At 45.0% G+C, this 22,180-nt stretch overlaps 1 protein-coding gene and 1 pseudogene across 9 annotated transcripts in view; one reads left to right on the top strand and one right to left on the bottom strand.

The window, feature by feature from the left end:
- Positions 1 to 22,180, bottom strand: part of STS (steroid sulfatase) — a 238,297-nt gene that overhangs the window by 182,033 nt on the left and 34,084 nt on the right. For 6 of the 9 annotated variants that reach the window (XR_008617964.1, XM_055086301.1, XM_055086298.1 and 3 more), the window contains one exon: positions 8,158 to 8,285. The exons of 2 other annotated variants lie outside the window; for them this stretch is intronic. Coding sequence is in view for 4 of the 7 variants with exons in the window: in XM_055086301.1 (XP_054942276.1) it covers positions 8,158 to 8,285 (128 nt within the window). In the remaining 3 variants the exon portion in view is untranslated. Of the gene's footprint in view, positions 1 to 4,536; positions 4,612 to 8,157; positions 8,286 to 22,180 lie in introns of those variants that run through there. One more of the 9 variants, XM_055086303.1, reaches the window with a different exon arrangement.
- On the top strand, positions 18,815 to 19,226 carry LOC102976585 (prefoldin subunit 4-like; annotated as a pseudogene).

Here is a 22,180-nt window from a genome sequence, read left to right as displayed (position 1 = left end):
ACACACAAAGAACCAGCCAGTCACGGGCAGATCATTACTGAGAAGCATGCGGTGGCAAGAAGAGTATGGATATGATAAGAGGACATCCATCCTTCCCAGAGAACAGCCAGAAAGGAGACAGGATGTCAAGTGAAATTGTTTCTACAGGGAAAGAACCTGATGGCTTTTCTTTATAGTGATCACAGTGACACATTTAACTCTAACTCTGCAAAAAAAAAAAAAAAAAAAAAGAAAAAGAAAAGAAAAGAAAAAGAAAAAAGTCTGGGTGTGCGTGAGAGAGAGAGAGAGAGGCTACGAAAAAACACAAAGTGGGTTTGGGTTTTCATGTTGAGAACATTCTTAAAGGAGTATCTTTGCCGTTGACTCATCATTTCACCGCAAACATGCCTCTTGGAAAACATTCTCGACACGGAATCCACAAGGGTGCCGAAGCAGAAACGACTATGTATAAACACAGGTCTGTGTGTGTGTGTCTGAGACCACTATACGGTTTTTATGCGTGGCTTCATTCAAACTGTAGGTGGCAGAGCAAACTACATGTCAAATGACAGCTTCCACGGTGGGGCGGCCTGGGGGCGGATGAGGGGAAAAGGGGCAAAATGGTTGGAAAATGAGAGTCCAAGAGGGGCCGTGCTGTGGGCGAGTGTGTGTTACGGGCAGCCTGATTGCTGGCACTTGAGTTCGTGGGGGGTGTGAACCCAGGGAAGCTCTCACTCCCAGACTCAGAGCTGGGGAAAGGTGTGAACTATGGCACTAGGCATCCACTTTGTTGTAGGAGGCTCATTCTCATCACTAAAGAAACACCCCAAATGCTTCATGTCTCCTTCCTCTGTTCCTCGCCCACCCTTTCCCACTTGACCCAACCAATGCCCGAAGACCACAGAGGAAGCTCGAAACTCACTTCATTGCTTTTAGGACGCAGCCTGGTCCCATCCCACACCTTCTGCCTCTTGAAATAAAACTGTCACGAGAGTAATTACCCTAATAAGGTTGGGAAAGCTGCAGCCTTCTTTTTTTTACATCACAGATATTGTCAGGTGATTCGAGATTTCAGAGTCTAAGGTTACTGTGTAGAATTTCAAAGTTTCCTAGAAGCCCGATACAAAACTTTCTGAAGGGAATTACATCTTAGCTACTGAATGCTTTCCAATATTATGAAAGAGTTACAGCAAAAAAATAGTACTTAAATGATATTTTCAAATCATTGAGAAGGAAAGTAGAGAATGGGGACTAAACCAATTCTTCACATTCCTAATGAAGATGACTTACAATAATATCTGAAATAAACTAAAGACCAGTACTTTATTTTAAATCACGGAACGTTACAAAGTTCTCTAACACTTCAAATGTGTGGTTTCTGAATAGGAAACCAAAATTACTTTTAGTTATCACTATGATGTTCAGTATTATTAAATGTGCTTAACAAACTTATCTTCTGGATTTGTACGGTAATGTCTCCGAAAGTGAGCACGTTATCAGGCAATTTCCTATTTCTAGCAAATAGAATTGTCCTTGAAAGATAAATTTATCCCGGAGTCGATGTTGTTTGGCTGATGCTTATTTTAAAAAGCAAAACCTGCAAGTAACTAAGTAAGGAAATGACATCTACTCATTACTGTAAATGTACATTAGCTATGCATTTGCTCAACCCCACCCTGAATGTTAGACTGTAGCAATAAATAAACTTGAAACATAACTAGAAACAACTAGCTCCGCATTCATCTGGTATGAAATGTTACACAATTCAAAGCAACTCAGCAAACCCCCTCAGGCTCTGGAAACAAACTGCAAAAAAACCAAACAACTAGAGACTAATGTACAGTTAATAAAACTTTCAAATTCAAGGAAAGAACCTAGGTTTTAAGTCATGAAAGCAGGGGATTAGGAAAACATAATATAAATTGGTAAATTTCCATTAGGTCTTCAAATCCAGAGTTGATTTTAATACAAAGAGAGAAATAAAGTAGTATAGGTTAAAGCAATATATATTCTTAAGGCAGTACAGAGATACAAAGTAGTACAATGGTGTAGGTTAAAGCAGTAGTATACCAACCACTCATCAGCAATTGATTATAATTTTAAAATTCAAAGATTGTACTCCTAAAATTATAAAAATCTAATTACAGACATTTTATGACTGCCTTCCAACACTTTATACAGAAACACAAAGAATTATAAGCTGTTGTATAGATTATTTCCTGACTGACTTCAAATAAGATCGTATTTTATACTTGAAACAATACAGTAGACTATCTTTCCACACAACTCACTCCTAAAATGGAAAGTTTAACATGAGCTTCATATAGGAAAAAAAAATCAAAATAAACAGAACACCTGACATGCAGGATAATTATTGGAACTGCTACACTTCAATGACTGTCAGTAAGATGAGTAAAATACATGCAGTGGAATACGGCATGAAATTCCTGTACCTTAGTTTACAATGTTGTTTCCCTATACAGAAGAAAGTACTTGCTTATGCCAGGAATCAGATACTTTTGCTCCTCTCCGGAATCCCAGGTCGGCGAGTGGGAGACAATCTTTAACAGGTATGAGGTTTCATCACTTTTGGCCAAGAGGAAGACTGAGAAACCCCACAGAAGAGATAAAGATCATTTTTTACATCGTGTAAGTTAGAAGCCAAATCACATCAGAAAGGCGTTTTTTTGTTTGTTTTTTTTGCATGTAACTTTCTTGGTTGACTGAAATCCAAAGACTATCATTTAATATCAGTATTAATATAGCAGAGGAACCATTTTTTTCATTCATGTATTCCACAATTATTTACTAAACATCTAGAAGGCACCCTGCACTGCTGGACCACCGTAGGGAGAGTCGTGTGTTTCCTGTACTCATAGAGCTTACAAAGCATCTGCAAAAACAGACAGGATTCAGATCAATACTGGACAAAGAATACATCCACAATGGCATGAAACTGTCAACGGGACCAGGGCGCGTGGAGCATGGCGTGGGCCTTACTAGCTGGAGGCCCAGTGCAAGGAGAGGCTGGCTTGTGTGGAGGCCCAGAGGAGGATGAAACCAAAGCAAGGGTGAGGCAGGTGCAAGAAGGGCCTGAGGGACACGGAGGGTGCTAGGAGCCCTATAACAGAGGCCTTTCCAGCCGTGGTTCTGGAATTCCACCTTCCTTCCGATGGAAAGCCGTTGGGGAGCTCTAGTAGGGCCAGAGGCGGGACCAGGCCTGGGTGTTGAGAAGGGTGCCTCTGGCTCCCGGTGGTGGGAAAGGCCTTGATGGATGCAGACCGATCACCGGAGGCCAGTGTGCTGCACACGTGGGAGATGAAGCCGGCTTAGCCCAAGGGGTGCCACCCCCAGCTGGAGAAACAAGAGACAGCAAAGAAGCCGACGCAAGGGGCCTTTGGGGCTTTTTACCTTCGAGAGCGTCGCCTATCAATGCAACCTCTTCCAAGACAATCCATGAGGCTTTTTGTTGTTGTGAATCCCTGTGGCTCGACAGCAGTGCCGCTAAAGAAATCGCGGGTACGACACAGGGGAGGCCACGGACAGACCTCGCTCGTCTTTGTGTAAATAACTGAACAGGCTCCAGCCTCACCGCTGTCCTCGCTTAGAAGACAGGACAGGTGGGGAAATCAGGGGCCATTGTTTTTACTTACAAATCCTCTGTCCATAAGAAGGTCCACTAGAGATCACTAAGAGCGTGGATCTGCTCCAAGTGGGTGGAACCAACTGAGACCACGTCCCACATCCCGGGGCCCAAGGAGGTTCCCAGGAGCAGCCAGCGGAGCCCTCGGGGTTCCAACAGGAACGGTTTGCCCAGCGCTGAACATCGGGTTGAACGTTCTAAATGTCTTCCCTGGAATGGACGTCAAGGTGGCAAACTAAGCATTTGGCCGGATTGTGTCGGTAATGTCTTCTTATAAATGGAACGCCTTGTTCCTTAAGTCTTTTCACACGCTTTCTTTTTTTTTTTTTTATATTGAGGTATAGTTGATTTACAATGCTGTGTGAGTTTCAAGCGTACGGCAAAGTGATTCAGTGATACATTATATATATTCTTTTTCAGATTCTTTTCCATTACAGGTTAGTGCCAGATACTGAATAGAGTTTCCTGTGCTCTACAGCAGGTCCCTGTTGTTTACCTGTTTTATATGTAGTAGTGTGTATCTGTTCATCCCAAACTCCTACTAATTTATCCCTCCCCCAACCCCTTCCCCTCTGGTAACCATACGTTTGTTTGCTATGCCTGCGAGTCCATTTCTGTTTTGTAAATAAGTCTGTCTGTATCATTTCTTTAGATGCCACAAAGAAATGATATTTGTCTCTTTTTTTCACATGCCCTCTTTCAAAACGCTGAACAAAAGCATTGCTCTCGATTCTGAAGGCAGGCAGCGCGTGCCAGGGAGGACGCCACTGGGTTTTCTGAGCCTGGCACTCACGCGAAGATCCACAGACCCACGGCGCCTGAGTTAACCGTGCTGCGGGAAATCACGCAGAGGCAAATACAGAAGGGAAGGTACCAGAACCCTCTCCTCATAAATCCCGACACGACTCCCTCACCTGTACGCAGGGCGGAGCCCACTGTCACGTGAACTCAGGTCAGTAAAATACCCTGTGAGGATGCCTTTATGCTGGTAAGATACAATGGATATTGTTATCACTTTGTGAGCCTGGCACTCACGCGAAGATCCACAGACCCACAGAGCCTGAGTTAACCGTGCTGCGGGAAATCACGCAGAGGCAAATACAGAAGGCAAGGTACCAGAACCCTCTCCTCATAAATCCCGACACGACTCCCTTACCTGTACGCAGGGCGGAGCCCACTGTCACGTGAACTCAGGTCAGAGACAGAAGGAGCTGGGAAGGTTGGGAAGGGGGCATGGGAACTGTCACGGACACACTCTGAATGCACCTCTTGGCAAGAACCTACTGTGCGCTCAACGGTATGTAAAGAAGCTACATGGAAAGGCAAGATGACAGCCTCCACAGTTACTTTGCAACTAGCACGTACAAAGAGATGGATTCATCATCTTTAGAGCCACGGGGATGACGCTGCGCCACGAACAACCTACAACCACACCGTAGGGTGACCCACCAAAAGGGAACCAGAGTATGGAGGGCCCCATGGTCAGCAGAAGCTCCCTGGAGGCAGGGACACACAACATATACCTCTAATGACTGGCCCTGCACAAAATTTTAAAGACAAAAATCAATGGAACTAAACCACCTCTTCAAACAGGAGAAGCAAAATAAAACTTCATACGTATTTCTCCCAAAAAACGTTTTTTGGAAACTATTCGACCTTACAAAATAGTCGAAAGAACAAAAACAAACCCTGGTCTACTCCTTCACTTAGGACGGCTAACTGTTGACATGCTGCCACACTTGCCTGCTTGCTTTCTGTCTCTATGTGTACACGTGTGTATACACACAGAGGTACCTAGGCATACATCATACATTTTTTCTACATCAGAAGATTTTAAAAGAATAAGGCATGTACTCGTATTTGTGTATCATGACATTTCAGAGGGAGCTGCATACAGGATGGCGCTTTACCCCCTAAGTAGTTTGGCCTGGGTCTCCTAGAGTAAGGACAGTTTTCCCCCGACCTCGCCATCATGAAAACTATGAAGAGTCACACTGATTCAATCAACAAACCTCCTACACAGTCCCCAGATAATTGTACCACCTGGGTCTTTTTTCCAAACCAGGATCCATTCAAGATTCAGATACCCTTATGTTTCTTGGTCTTCTGAAATCTGGAACCATTCCCTCACCCCCGACCTTTCTTGGTTTTGCATGACACTCACTTTGGGGGGAAGAATCCAGGTTCAATTGTCTTAGACAATGTAGTACGTTCTGGATTTGTCTATTTCCTCGTGTACAGATTCAGGCTGAACCTTTTGGGCAGGGATATTATACCGGTTTTTTGGTGCCCTTCTTGTTACCTCCTATGAGGAGGGACGTGACAGCAAGGTGCCCCACTCTTGGGGGTCTCTTGGTTAAGAGTACAGCCCGCAGATTGCTCTATTTTATGTCCCAATTTACTTCTTAACGAACCTTCTCTCCGTCATTTTCTCTGAGACACACAAAATAGTCACTGTAATTTTTTTGGTTGGGATTTTCTTGACCCCCAGATGTGCTTATTATCATGGGTAAATTTGCTGCCATAAAATATTCTTAATTAAGGATTTACAGTCCACTTGAGGAACGTTTTCATCATCATCAAAGGATTAGAAAAAAATGACTGGCTATCCTAGTAGCTACAGACTGCTGGCGGGTCCCGTCAAAGAAAATGACTTCTCATCAAAAGCAGATTTCCTCCTGTTTTCTGTTTTTAGTTCATAAGAAACCTTTAACATCCCTAAACCTTTTTTTTTTTTTTTTTTTGGATGGGAACGAATTAGAAATACCAGAGACAAGATCAAAGTATTTCCTTGATTATCATTAAAGTCTTCATCCACTTAAGGAAACGGAAAGTTTTATATATAAGAACCCCAAACTCCAGATGGTGAAGTATCTTAAAATACCCTGTGAGGATGCCTTTATGCTGGTAAGATACAATGGATATTGTTATCAGGCATTTAGGAACAGATACTTTAGTCCCCACTGAAAGACTCTCCCTTTGCTTCGACTGTTTGTTTCTGAAAGAGAAAAGGAACACACGATCCTTTTGAAGAAAAAATTACAGAAATCACAAGAGAAAATGAACCTCCTAAGCTGCTCGGCGTAAAGAGTGAACACAAGCCAGGGCTCTAAGCCTCTGTGGATGTTTGCTCCAGGATGAGAACCCTGAGCTGCTGGGTTTAAATTTAAGAGAAAAAACAAAAATCCTAAAAGGTGACTGTCTTCTTCCTCTCTTTAATTTGTATTCTAACTCTAATCCCGCAAAGTAAAAGACCATTGAATATTCTAAGAAGAAAGAGAAGATTAAGTTAAATCTCTTGTTGTATGGGTCAGGGTTTCTCCACGTGGCACCCGTGACGTTCGAGGCTAGGGTAACACTCGGTTGTGTGCTGTCTATTGCGGGATGGGTGAGCAGCGTCCCTGGCTTCCACCCCCCCGGATGCCAGGAGCCAAGCTCCTCCAAAGTTATGAGAGCCAAAATGCCTCCAGAATTTGCCAACCTCCCCCTGGAGGGCAGATCCGCCCTGTGGCGGGAGAAGGGCTGTCGTCGGTAACCCCAGAGTCCCAAGCTGCATTGTGAAGATGGTTACATCTGTCTGCACCCCATCACCTTGGCTGGCAGGATCATCCAGGTACTTATCCTACTTCTCCCAAACAAAGGGCCTACTTTACTCTTCATAACCGCCCTGGGAACCTGTCCTGTGCATCTCCGTTGTACAGAGGAACCCCGGGCGCAGGAAGGTTAATCCGCTTCCTGAGAACGAGACCAGCAGGTGGGGAGCTGGGATCCAAAGCCTGGGTCTCCCTGACTCCGCACGGTTCCACCTCTGGGAGCCTCTGCGTACCAACGCGAACCATAACTCGTCTGACGGCACTTCCGTGCCCATTCCTCCGAGCCTGCTGCTGGGGATGGGACACTGATTGCCCCGCCGCCGTGCCCCCCTGACATCATGCTGGCAGAGCATCATCAAGATGCAGTCTCTGTCTGAGAGGAGGGTGTACAGCAGGGAATGTCACCTGCAAGGTCTTTGAAAGCTGCTTCCTTCATCCTGTCCCGATCAATATCACTCACACACACACACACACACACACACACACACACACACACACACATACACACACTCACCTGAACCAAGGGCAGCCTGCAGGAAGAAAGCTTGTGCTGTGCCTTGGGTGATGAGGCCGACACACATTTAGAAAACTCCACCCCTAAATTCTCTGAGACACACCGATTATTACTGCTGACTAGTGTACACGCCCTCATGCGCCCAGGACATCTCCTCTCCGGGAAAAAAATGTTTGTCCCCATTCCTTCTCCCCTTTAACAAAGTGACCTTTTGTTGGGAAGTCGTGTCTGAAGGAAAGGAGAGCTGGGGCAGCTCCAAATTGATGTCACCCCTGCAATATGGTAATGTCCCGAAACACCGTTATAAAGGGCACCAGATACCCACAGGACGCAGACAATGCACGCGGTCAGGGCAAGGAGGGCGTCTTGTGAATAGGCCAGGGTATTTCCAGAGCCAAAGTACCCGTCCACGCGCTTCTTGTACTTACAGCGACAAAAATTTCAGACGGTCTCGGGAGACTGTCCTCCAGATCTTATGTTCCCAAGACCACCGTGAGCAGGAACGGGGACGGTGAGTGCCTCTCAGCAGACAGAAACGGGGTGCACCAGGCTCAGCCTGTGAATTCATCCAAAAGAAGAAGAATCGGACACCGCATAACCACATTCTGAAACACTTCAATGAAACGAGCTCTTTCTGGCCCAGGGGATTCCTCCTCTTGCGTGTTGCTTCTTTCCATGCTCCGCCCAACTCCTCCTCATCCACAGATGTCAGCTGAGTGGCCACCACCTCAGAGAAGCCCCCTGTGATTTATACAATCTTTATACAATCTAAAGCATTTGCCCCACGGTTGATGAATCCTAGCACTGTTTTTTCTTCCCCCTCTCGATAGCAGTTGTCACTATCTGCAATAGTCTATTTATTCGGTTTCATTTTATTTGGTATCTGTCCTTCCCACAGGCTCTAAGAGTCAACAGGGCAGGGCTATTTCTTTGTCATAGCAAGCTCTCGCTAAATATTTTCCCAACAGAGCTGGCGTCACAGGCTGCGGGGCAGGGGACTGTGCCCCCATCTGTTTTTGGAACCAAGCAAGAATGTTTTCACATTTTTAAACGGTTGAAAAAGGAACATTTTTGTGACACGTGAAAAGTCCATGAAATTCATATTTCAGGGTCCATAAGCAAAGTCCAAAAATACTGGAAGACCCATTCATTTACTTATTACCTGTTTGCCCCTATATTACAAAGTCCGGGTGGAGTAGTTGCGACAAAGATTGTTTGGCTTGAAAAGCTGAAAATGTTTTACTATCTGGCCCTTTACAGAAAAAGTTTTTCGATCTCTGGTATAGAGCCCCACCCACGAATTGACAATGAGCTCAAAAAAAGCCAACTCAATGCCCTTCAACCTGAAGAATATATATACATATTTTTTCAAATTGTTGACATTTAGACAAAAACTAGCATGTCCCCTGGAACAATTTATTAATGTGTAAATCTATTGTTTATCCTTTTAAAATAGGAAGCATAATCTCACTTGGTAAATCATATTCACAAGAGAATGCCACGCTAGAGAAAAATTACTATTCCATAGATTTTTGTCAATGTAAGTCTTGCTTTATTGAAGCTCAGCTCCCAGCAACAATTTCTTGGGTTCAATCAGTACCCCAGAAATATTTTCCCCCCAGAGATGGCATTTGAAACTGTCATCAATCTTCCAGCATGGCTTTCCATCTTAGGTTCTATTGAAAACAAATGGTGTAAAAAAAGTTCATTTGTGCCATTTTTAAAAGTAGATTCCACATATAAGTGAATGAACTTGTTTACAAAACAGAAACAGATTTGCAGATCTCGAAATCAAATCTACGCTTACCAAAGGGGAAACACGGGGCGGGGTGGGGGGGGACTGATAAATTAGGAGTTTGGGATTGACATATACACAGTACGATGTACAAAATAGGTAACTAAGAAGGACTTATTGTACAGCACAGGGAACGCTACTCAATACTCTGTAACGACCTATGTAGGAAAAGAATCTGAAAAAGAATGGATATATATGTATAACGGATTCACTGTGCTCTACACCTGAAACTAACACAACATTGTAAATCAACTATACTCCAATAAAAATTAATAAAAGTTAAAAAAAATTTTTTTTTAAAGGAATGGTGTGCATTGAGTGTTGACCCTTTGCCTCTGTCTTCAGGAATGAAGGAATCTCTGGGCATGGTCATCTCTTCTGCCCTCTCACCAGGATATTAATTGGCAAGATTAAGATCGGAAGGATGTGGATCTGAACACTTGGGTGACTCTCCTTGCGAGGCAGGGAAGATCCAAACCATCATTCTTCCTTTCTTGTGCGCACACCTTTTACTGACAGGAAATGGATTTTAAGAGATCAGCATGGAAGCCCTTTGACCCGCATTTGATACTTTATGAAGAGGAACAAACACGTCTAAAGGGATTAAGTCACAATGCCTCTCACAGTGGTCTTGCCACCGGGGATTACACCTGCAGGAGAAACACACACACAAAGGAAAGTCTGATGGCCCATGCCCAGAGGACACTTTTCAAAATAACACTGGCATGTTCTCACCCGGGGCGATTTTGCCCCACAGGGGTCACTGGACAATGTCTAGAGACATTTCTCGTTCTCGCAAATGTGTGGATACTATTGGCATCCAGTGGGGAGAGGCCAGGGATGCTGCGAATTACCTTATGATGCACAGATCAGCCTCTCTCACTGCCTATCACAAACACGCATCCAGCCCAGTCCCGCACTGCAAAGAATGAGCTGGTCTCAAGCATCGCTGGTGCCAAGGTTGAGAAACTGCATTAGATAATCGGTCTGGTCATCATTAAACCGGGTGTGATGCCAGGGACTGGCAAAAACGTGGATGGGGCTGGAGGGGGGGGTGTCACACCAGTGTGTTCCAACAATCATGCACGGCCACTTATGAGTGGTAGTTCCACTATGACCGTGGTTAAGTTGTGTGAAAATAAAAGTCTCTGGAGATGAAATTTATAACCCAAGTTACAGCCACAGAACAAGAAAATTGAAGATCAAGGGGTTAGGTCTGCTTTTTTATCAGGAACCTATATTTTGATTTGGTTTGTGAGTTAACAATAAGCATGCTCCAGGACCCTTCCCGCGGTTTATCTAATCGTCGCAACTGTCATTTACCTGGTCATTTTTTCATCATTCTCATCCCCTCTCCACATGAGGTTTTAGTTGTACAACACTGAAAATCACAACAGTGGTGTAAGGGCGGAGTTAGAACCCACCATTCCTTGTCCTTGATTGTGAGACACCAAAAGCCCTGGAAACCTAAAGATTTTTGTAAATTTTGTTTTTTATTTGGCAGGGAAACCCAACCTGAACCGACTTGAGGTATCCGTCTCGTCTCAGCCCTCGTGCCTCAGCCGTTTGCTAGTATCATGTTGCACTGTCATCAAACACTAGGCTCAACTGCACTGGGAAAACATCAAAAGGAGGTCAAGACACCTCGTGAGTAACAGTGAGAGGAAGGAAGGAAGGTATTTGTCATTAGCAATAGCCCAGAAGCATGGTTATTAGACAAGGTCAGCCTTGGAGGACTCCTACTCGAAGAAGATGGTCTAGAAAGATGGTAAACAGATGAAAAGGATGAAAAGGTCAGTGGATGAAATTCGACTGATGGGTTTGCCATAGGTTTGCAGATCTTGTCCCAGGATCTACTTCCTGGGGCTCAATGAAAGACAAAAGGTGATACGAACTTTAGTCCTGAAAATACAAGCAACACAGATGAAAACAGCCCTATCTTGCCACTAAGCTATGATCCCAGAGCAACCCTTACAAGCTGGGGGAGAGAGGTCTTCAAGTTTAGGCTGACGGTAGTGGAAAAACAGCCAAGACGACGGCAATGTGAACTCAAATCACCTATTCATCATCACCCACACAGGAAGGGTTTTCTGAGAAATATTCCCCGAGCAGCCCAAGAACCGGCATACCAAGAGTAGACAAGCCAGGCTAGGACAGAACTGTAAAATAATATCGTTTCTAGTGTGCTCTCTCACACACTTCTTGTGAAATGTAACACTTCAGGTACTTATTTCCTCTTTGATACGAAATCTATCAGACCATGGGTTTTTGTATTCCATGAAGGGCAGATAAACATTTTCTTCCACTCTACGTTGGTTGTATACTGATAAGTGCAAAGTTAACAGTGGTGGTCAGGATCACAGAATGGTGAACTATGGTGAAACAAACAAACACGTAGGACAGGCGTTGGCACACTATGACCCCCGGGGTCAAACCAGCCCACTACCTGTTTTTGTTAATAACGTGTTACTGGAAACGAAACGCAGCCGTGCACGTTCATTTACGTACCGTCTGTGGCTGCTTTTGCCCTGTCGCTGCACAGCTGACCATACGATCTGCAACGCCAACAATATTTACCGTGTATGTGGTCTCACACAGAAACTGCTGGCCGACCCCTGACCCAGATATGGCTAAGATTTGTGACCTGTTAATTCCTGGCCTCAAGAACCAGAGATTATGGCAAATTCACTCCACAAGAGAGACCACTCAGAAAGGACACTAGATTGACAAGACAGACTGTAATAAAAGAAATCTTTGAGAGGGTCGATTTTCACATGACCATTTGGTCCCTGTAGACCCCTGTTCCCTAACCATCACCGCTTGGCCAAATAGTACATGATGAGAGAACTATGCTGACTCTAAAGCACCCCATCGCAGAGGTACTTGAGCATCCAGAGATCGTGGACATATGTTACGGGTACGTGTACAGCTACTTCTCATTTTGACTTGGCTACATCTCATGCTTTCCTCGGAGACAGGAAGTACCCAGGGTGTGGATGGTCTATCCTCATACAATTTAATTTACCAGTATATGAATACGATGTAACTATCAGAGCAGTTGTCTTCATGTATCCCACTGGGAGAAACAGTCATACATTTTTCTGCAGGAATATTAACACGTTTGATTACAGAGTGCTGCCACCACCTGCTGAGGGGCTCCTATGAGCTACGGAAAAGGCACTTGTTAACTTTCTAAAGCATGCATAACTCAATTCCAAGCTTCAGTCCTCGGAGTCCTGGCTCCAAGGACTTCAGATAAGAAATTGTGTATCGATATTCAACTGTGGAAATCCTGGGAATTTAATCAGAGTGAGTGCCAAGATGTCACGATATATCAACGACATCTGGAATCAGACCAAATTAGACAGCTGCACTAATTCACAGAAGCCCCTTCCAAAGCAACAAAAGCCACGTGGTTATTTCCCTGTTTCCCATGGTGGAGACTCAATTATGTTGCTGGGAGGCTAGGTTGATTTCAAACCCACAGTCGAAAATGTTAGGATTTTTCATACTTGAGTCCAACTGCCAAGTGGCACTTATGCCTGAAATGGGGCCGAGTATGAACTTATGACACAAAACAAATTCCATAAATCAGCTAAACAGAATAACGTTGACCCAATGAGGGGAAAGAATTACAACCACAGAATTGTCTTTTTTTGCCATGGGTGAGGACAGTTTCCAATTTGCCAACAAATTTAATCTGTGCTGTCTTCATTCTACTCAGGCCATTTTCTGGTTTGCTCTGGAGGTTGTTACTGTCTTCATTATATTCTAAGAATACTGTAATTTTCAAAGGGTCAGTTGGTCATTTGATACTTCAAAAAATGGAAGGCTATGAGGATCACGTAATTATTTTCACTCATATGCTACAGAAAGAAAACATCTCCATTTGCAAAACTGCATACTGGTGATGCAATTACTATCTCCTATAACCTATTCTGTGTGCTATCCTGGTAAAAACTTTCACTATGGAATCAAGCACAGGGAGGCTCCTGTTTAATAACCTGGACGATCTTGGGTGAACGACTTTGCCCCTGAGTCTCCATTTTTGAGCACATTTACATCTTCTCTCCCTAAATCAACTGAGCCATTCTCCTCATGAAGGCCACATCTTCTCTGTACTTCCCATTGTCCAAAAGGCCGTGTGTTGCAGCAGGCAGAGGGGGATCTCCCTAAATGTTTGCTGCATTTATGTCTTAAATTAGTTGTACGACAAGTTCTGAAAGGTTTCTCCTGGGGAACTAGGAAGAGTCTTGGGGAAGTCAGAAGTTTAACACAGAACTGGAAATGAAGAGGGAGTCCTTGGTGGTCCAGCGGTTAGGACTCTGAGCTTCCACTACCGAGGGCGCAGGTTCGATCCCTGGCGGGGCCACTAAGATCCCACAAGCTTCGAGGCGTGGCCAAAAAAAAAAAAAAAAAAAAAAAAAAAGAACTGGAAATAAAGAGCTGTGGGAAACTATTATAATTATCAACCTCTATAAAAACTGTACATGCGAAAACAAATTGAGTAAGAGATACAGCTTGACTACGGTTGCCAGCAACCCTTGGTGTTCTTGGGCTTGCAGACCCGCCACTGTATGTTCTGCCCGCCTCAGCACGTGGAGTTCTCGCCATGTATCTTCCCATCATTCTCCCTCTGCAAGGCTCTGTGAGTCTCTTTATAAGGACACAGCCGCACTGGATCAGGGGCCCACCTGACTCCTGTGGGACCTCATCTTTACTATGTACATCCTCAGTGACCCTATTTCCAAATAAGGTCACATTCCAAGGTTCTGCCAATAACTGATTAGCAGCAGGAGTTGGGGAGAGGGTATCACTCTTCAACCCAGAACAAGCAGCCTTCTCCAACAATGGATGGGTACCCCCAGTGTACCCACCTCCTAGAATACAGGGAGGGAGAAATGGAGGAAAGCTAGAGCTGATCCAGAACTCACCCACCTTTCTCCTATCTGCAGGTTGTCCCAAATTTCCTCATTTCTATCCTGTCTTAAACCAGCATCCGTAAAGCAACCCCAGGACGCTTACACATTCCATAGGCATTCACTGTTGTTCAAAGCACTTTCCTATCCGTCCCACCTGTAACAGGCTGTGTTTGTGAAAAGGCTATTTCCCCTGGTTACAGGTAAAAGGACCTGGCGGGGGTGGGGGGGGGTCAAAGTTCTGAGCTAATGCTAGATTCCATTTCCAAGTCTAGTCAGATACATTGGTTCAAAAGCTATAATGGACACCTGGTGGTAGCAGCAAGTTAGAGTCACTCCACGATAAGGAACATCCATCCTCTGGGGTTCAGGGGGAGCCCAGCTCCGGGCACTTTAGGGCACATTATTAACACTGAGGCAACACCTAAAGCACACACCTGTACACTAGCTTCACGTTGCTTCTCTTCCTCTAGATTTTGAAGGACTCTGGCACCCACTGTGGCATGAACTGCTGAATATCTGCTTCAGGAAAGACACTATAAGACGGCCATCGATTTTGGATGGATAAAGTTTATATATGGCAAAATGCTGACAACTATTGAATCTATCATCATCATCTGTAAACCCATCAACAAGTGAATCTATGATCATTAACCATAGACCCTTCAACTGTGGAATCTGTGATCATCTGTAAACCCTTCCACCATGGAATCTATGATCATCTGTAAACCCTTCCACCATGGAATCTATGATCATCTGTAAACCTTTCAACTGTGGAATCTATGATCATCTGTAAACCCTTCAACTATGGAATCTATGATCATCTGTAAACTCTTCAATTATAGACTATCATCAACTGTATACCCTTCAATTATTGAATCTACGATCATATGTAAGCCCCTCAATTATTGAATCTATGATCAATTATGAAGGATATAAAGATGATCATTCATCCACGTGAGATTTAAGTGGGGGGAAAATTTGTAACAAAAAGTTGGGTAGAGCCTTAGGAAACAGAAACAAAGTATAAACTACAACCTTTTTTGAAAAGGCCATCCACATAGCACCAACTCATAGGACAAACAAACTTCATCTCGGCCATGACGACGAGTTTCCTGAAACCGCCTCGGACTTGCAAGGCCAGCGCTAAGTCAGTAAACAGCCTGAATGTGCCATGATGTCGGGGTGTGTTCGCGTTTTGCCAGGTGTCTGACGGTGACGGCCAGGTGGTGGGCCGGGCACTCCACCAGTGGCCGATGGCCACAGGTCAGACACCTGTATCCTTACACTCCAGTGGGCTTTGCAGAGTCCCGTCCTTGCTCAGGACACGTCCTTGGGGTGTTTATGTCAACACCGCGTGGAAGGTCACGGGTCCCTAAAACGGCATCCCTCATATTCCTCACCCTTAATCGTTCTTGGCATGACCTCACCATATTAATTGGCATTTTCACGATGACCGCTTCATCGTGAAATGGGGCTTCACTTTACCTTGGGACCCGGCAGCTGGCAGACCAGTCTTCATATGTCTTAACATTTTATGCTAACTGTGATAACTTATTGAATTGATGTGTGTAGAATTTTCAAAGCATCGATGGCCAACACCACTTCTGTTTTGTTGTCTGCCCACGGAATAGAGTCCCACACCCTGGGGCTGGCAGATACACTGGCCCTGCCGACTAAACCATGAAGGGTTCCTTAGTGGATGCTACAGCTGCCTTTCTCTACAGAGACGGGCTTGAGTTAGGGCATTGAGAAGCAGGCCACGAGTGAGAAGCGCCAGCTTTGGGCTTTCCTTGCCGGTCACGGGCTGTGGGGCTGCACCCCGCAAGCTTTGTCGCTACCCAGCTGCGAGACGGAAGAAAGAGCGACAGCGGCACCGATGGTTTACTGGATGGGGGAACTTATACGTCAGAAGCAAAGGGTCCTGGAGCAACACCCCCGCTGTGTACAGCAGAGAACACACAGGACACGGCAACAACCTCTACAACCGGCGGGGGAGAAGGAGGCTACCATTTATAGGGGGAATAAACATCAGGTGGGCTCATCCGTTACCAGGGAAACTAGCAGCCCAAAGCCCCTCAGGTTAACCATCATCACGAGGGCAGATGTCTCCCTTTAATAAACTAACAGGTGGGGCAGCTCTGGCCTAAGGGGCAGGGGCCAAGCACGGTCCTGTGTGTAGGGTATAGGGCAAAGCAGGGACTGGTCAAGCAGGGGACGTACAGAGAACAAGAGAACAGCCATACTGAGTGGCCTGACCATATACAGGCTGGTAAGTGGCATCTGACACAGGAGGACGGTCTGTCAGCTTCTGAGCGTGGATTTAAAGACGAGATTTAGAGGCAGATTCATGATAACTTGCTTTCAGTGTAAAATTATTAATCTAGGGTAGCTGGGGGGATTTATGGAACGTGCCAGCTCCCGTAGGGGAAGACTTTGATAAATGACCTAATACTCGATTACCACCCCCTACCCCAAAGTGCAGTCACATTCATTCAATTAACCCCTGGTTTTGGTTTTACAGCTCAGGATATTTGATCTCAAACAGCAGCCTGGGAACTCTGCAGAATATGGGTGTTTTGGCTCAAACCAAAGGGCCGGACTCTATAGAGTCCAGGAATTAAAATCCAAAGACCCTCAATCTACAGGTGAGAGGAGGGAGCCCCGTGAAAGGTGAGTGCCTGACCCAAGGGTCACACAGGAAGGCAGCTGACACTGCCGCAGACTCCCAGGTCTCCTTCCAGACCCCGTTTTGGCTACCCACGTGGCATCACTTGCTTCCCCACAGGGTGAATATTCCTACCCGTTGACACGTGGCCAACCGTGGCAGCAGAGGGCAACTCGTATCAGGCGCCGGCGTGTGCCAGGAAATGACTTTAACGAGTGTGAACCATGCCGTTTCCTGGTGTTTCACCCCCAGTTGGTTTTAGAAACCAAAGAGGTCACAACACCATTCAGGCAGATCTAGTGAACAGAGAGAAAACCAGAGGTCAAGGACTTGAGAAAGCTAACTATGACCTTCTTGAGAAGTCGGTCAAGAAAGCAGAAAGTTTTATCTCAGGAGAAAAAGACCAGAGGCAACAGCTGGAGGAAAACCGACGAACTGGGGTCACGTAACCATGTGATACCCCTGCGGCACTGGGCACTCGTAGGGAGCACGCAGCGTAGGAGAGGCTGGTGGGAGCTGCAATTCCCTGCTTTGTGCCGACAGCAAAACAGTTCTTCCCCCAAACTAAGCTCAGTTTAAAAGCGCTACATCACTGAACAGAATTACTGCCTCTCAGTGCTGAAGCTCTCGTAGGTATAAAAAATTGAAAGGGCGAAACTTTACTTTTTTGCTGATGCCCCACGATAACGAACATTCTGATTCTGTGTTAAGTGTTCTGTGTCGACAGAAGGAATGTGTTTACTGCACCGTAACCTTCCATCTCTCTCTGATCTATCAGATGTCCCTGAACTGTCCCAAGTACAGCGACCTGAGGGAAAAAGTTTCTGCTGTGTAAAATCAATGCGGGATGAGGCGGCAGGGAAAGTTAATGTTCACACTATTTGTTAGGGGACACATAAATATTATTATTTCTATAATCATTTCATTTTAGCAAGCAACACAACTGGCTATTAATGAGCTGAACACAGAAATAGCTAAGTGATATGCCCACAGAAAACTAGCCGGCCTCCCTGCAATGGAATGTTTACGGAGGCGATGTGAAAGGTGAGGCTCACTGAGTCAAATGGAAACAGATTTTGGAAGCATCCAAAGGCCAAAAGCAAGAGTTTCTTCCAAAGTCAGACTGGGTAGGTTTTCAAAGACAACGGAGACACACTGTGAGCAAATTACTCTCACAGAGGCAAAATGGGTAGATTTTGATCGAATGAAGTTTTGCAGAAAATGAGACCAGGGAGGAGGTGAATCCAATAATCCAGGTCACGAGTCTTCCAGCTGGGGCTCACCGACTCCTAGGAAGACACAAAGACTTGCGGGGGCATGGGTGTGTGGGGAAGGGATGCACTCTAAGGGAATCTGTTGACAGAGTTTCAACTTCCATTTATGCTCTGCTCCGAAAACGTGCTGCCTGGGTTTCCACCCTCACCTTCTTCCACCGGGTACAAAAGGCATCCCTGGCATCCTGGCTCTTACCATAGAGATCACCCCAGGATACAAAATCCTTTCAACTGCTTCAGGGACAAGGTGAAATCTTGCTATCAATGGGATATTGGCCAAAGGGCCAAGGGTGAGTCCTTTGGGACTAGATTGGTCAGGGAGTTGCCAGGAAACATGGAAATGGTTCTAAAGTGCCAATACAACATCCGCTTTCAAGGAACGTTCTGGATGGAATGGAGATGAAGTTAAAGAACAAAGAACCACCCAAGATGGCGGCCACCATAAAAAGGGCAGGTGCAGAAGACATCAATGTGACCGAGGAGCAACAGGAGATTAAAAAAAAAAAAAAATTTGCACAGAATGTAAGTAGAATCACAGAGCTGAAGGAAGAAATAGAAGCGAAGAAAGAAACAACTCCAAAACTTCGAAGATGCTTGTGAGGACTTCATGCTTGCAGATGATGACCGCTCAGTGACACCTTATCTGATTGGTCTCCCTGTGCTTTCATCAGTCACTCTCAAGAAGAAACAGGAGGAATGTTAGAAGAAGCAAAGGAAAATCTGCAAGAAATTGACGCCTTAGAATCCAGAGTGGAGTCATTTCAGTGGGAGTTGGCAGATGTGAAGGTTCAGTTATGCAGAACTGGGGAGAAAAGTAAACCTTGAGGCTCATGAAAGTTAAACATTTAATAATACTTTAAAAACGTGTTTAATAAACATGAATACTGTTTCTAAGAAAAGGAACAAAGAACCAGGTAAGTACAGAATTTGAGGGTGAGTCGAGAAGCAAGATAGGAAGATGGAAAGAAAATTGTGAACTTTCGCCACAGAAAGGGCTGTAGTGCCCAAACGCCCCCCTTATTGGATGCATCCACATAGTGCATTGCCGTGAAACTCCTAAGATCACCATCGGTAGATGGTGGCCATGGGGTCGGAGAGGTGCTTCAGAAACGAAGCCAGCCAGATGCATGACTAACTGGATAAGGGAATGGGGGGATGGACATGAACGCTTCTAGCACATGCACGAGATGTACTGAAGGTACAGAGATTTGGAAAAGAGAAGCTAAAGGTTGAATTTTGCACATGCCTAGCTTGGAGAATATGTGTAGCTCATGTCACAGGAAAAAGACAATAAAATATCATCGCCATCATCCATTACTAAGGGCTACCAATGTGCTAGGCATTATCCTAATACTGTGACTATACGTTACCTATGATCCTGATACTGTAAATATGTATTATCTATGTTAACCTAAATTATCTATCATCTATTATTCCTCCCCATTTAACAGAAGGGGAAACTGACATTTACGGAAGTTTTTACCAGCTCAGCTTGTATGTAGAAAAGGTGGGATTGAGATACAGGTTTTGTACCGGGAACGGAACCTACCATCACTCACGATACCAGTATTGTCTCCCTGGATACTAGACTGAGGGGAGAAAGCAGAGCACAGGACAGGGAATTAGGAAACAGGACTAAGGATGACATTTGATGCCATGGCTGGGGGTGAGATTGCCCACCGAGGGGAAACAGAAGAAAAAAAGGGCGTAAGACATAAGCGTGAGTAAACTGAAACTTCCAGGGGCAGAGGTGGGAAACAGAACCAGAGAATGCAGCTCAGAAAGGGCATGCTGAGAGGTATGCAAAGAACCAGAAGCGGGAATCATCGCCAAGGAAAAGATCGTGGAACTGGAAGTAAGACGGTCAAAGGTGACCTTGGGAAAGAAGATCCAGGAGACGCCAAGCCAGTTAGATAGAGGTAGAGATGCAAGTCTGTGACGTGGACCCGACGGGATAGAGTATTGATGAAGAAGGTGGCTTTGGGAAGCCAGAAGGGATCACTGAGGCAGCCTAAAATCTAGGGCAAGTCTAAGGATTAAAGGGAGAGAGTTGAGTCCAATTTGTCAACACCCATTGGCTGGCCAGTCAATTAGTTAGTTTGCTTGTCTGTGTAGACGTTCCAGAGTTTCCGAGGTAGCAAAGTTTCCTGCTACCCATGAGAGTCTGTGAGGCTGTGATCCTGGGGGAATCCCAGGAGGGGGTTGGATCTAAACTGCCGGGGAATGCAAAAGGGGTCTTAGCTCGTGTGAGTAGATCAAACAACAAGCGATCCCCAAGGCACAGCCCAGGATGTGAGTCAACACCGTGCAGTGGATCAGGTGAGCACTTCCACGCGATGGTCTCCAAGAAACGTATCAGCACCGTCTGGAGTCAGATACCTAAAGCGAATCGGGCCGATTCCAGGTGGGGCTCCGCGACGTCCGCCGGTACGGCTTCAGAACGTTGAAAATACAGGTGCTGTTTAAATGGATTTCTACCTTCCTAAGGATTAGGTCTGATGCAGTGGGCATGCTGTCCCGTCCAAGGGCACGGAAATTGCCCAGGGAGACTTGGGAACTAGAGCACCAGGTGAGCATTTTGAGGAGTTGGTTTGGGGTTTTTGGTCTTCCTGACATGATGGAGATCTGAAGCCATTCATTTCATGATTCTCTGCCCTTCCCCAACCTCCCGAATACTCCCTTTCAAAGTCTGGGTTCATTAGAAGGAAACCCTATTTTGCTACGCCGATTTCCTGCTTCCTCCCTCCCTCCTCCGCTGGACCCTTTACGGATTTGTGATTGCAATGGCAGACATTCATGTCTGAGTCCATTTTAATGCTTAAGTCATTCCTTTTTCAGAGTTCCTGGTGAGGAGATATTATCTATTTTTATCTCAACGACTCTAAACCCCAGGGCACGCGCTGGCCATTTACTAGTACAGATTTTAAAAGAGGTCACTTCCTTCTGAGGATTTCTATCACTTCGCTTCACCAACCAATTCTTCTTGGTTTATCACAGTCAATTTCAGAGCAATATTTTGTCTGTGGGATAAAGTTTCCAGAAAGAAGAGAGTTTATCAGATATTAAGCTTTTAGCTGGGCAATACTTCCAGCTTATGTCCAGGAGCTAAAGTCCCAGATCACCAGTAGATCAGGCTTCTGTGCCAATTTCATTATCTATAGGTAAGAACTCATTATTCACTGCCTGGACCAGGCCTGGGAGTCTATTGTATAATTGCAAATTATATCACTTGGTATTTTCTCTGTTTTGAAAATCCTTACCAAATAATACCCTAGCATGCTTCCATGTCCAGATGTAAAGTTTTGATTTTATTTACAACTGTGTAATTTGCCCATATTCAGTGCATTTCCCTTACTCCTACAATTAGCTGTGCCTTCTGAAATAACGGTACCTTTGTTCAAATGATAGCAGTCTGAGATATACAAGCAATGATCATCTCATTGACAGACACTGACTTGTTTATAAGGGAGATCAGTCTTAAAGGACCTAAGTATTGGTCCATATACCTTTCCTTTGGAAATGACCATAATTTCAAGTAGTTAGGAGAAAACGGTGAAAACGGCAGAAGGTGGTCAGACGATTTAGTATGAAGGCAGACAAAAGAGAAGCATTCCAAGCAGTGAGGGGCATGGAGATGTATAGAACACATAAGTTTTATTTCCTCATGCTTGAGCGATTGGTTCTGGGACCTTGTAAGACACGGATTATAGGGTCATGTAGCAGAACGACATACTCTGATGATTGTCAACATCCCCGAGGGCAATAATCACAGGGTTCCAAGAAATATGATGAAAT

This window comes from Physeter macrocephalus, chromosome 7 (assembly GCF_002837175.3).
Source record: "Physeter macrocephalus isolate SW-GA chromosome 7, ASM283717v5, whole genome shotgun sequence".
In the NCBI taxonomy this organism is placed as follows: Eukaryota; Metazoa; Chordata; class Mammalia; order Artiodactyla; family Physeteridae; genus Physeter; species Physeter macrocephalus.
The sequence above is the reverse complement of the archived record's forward strand: the minus strand, read 5'-3'. Positions and strand labels throughout refer to the sequence as shown.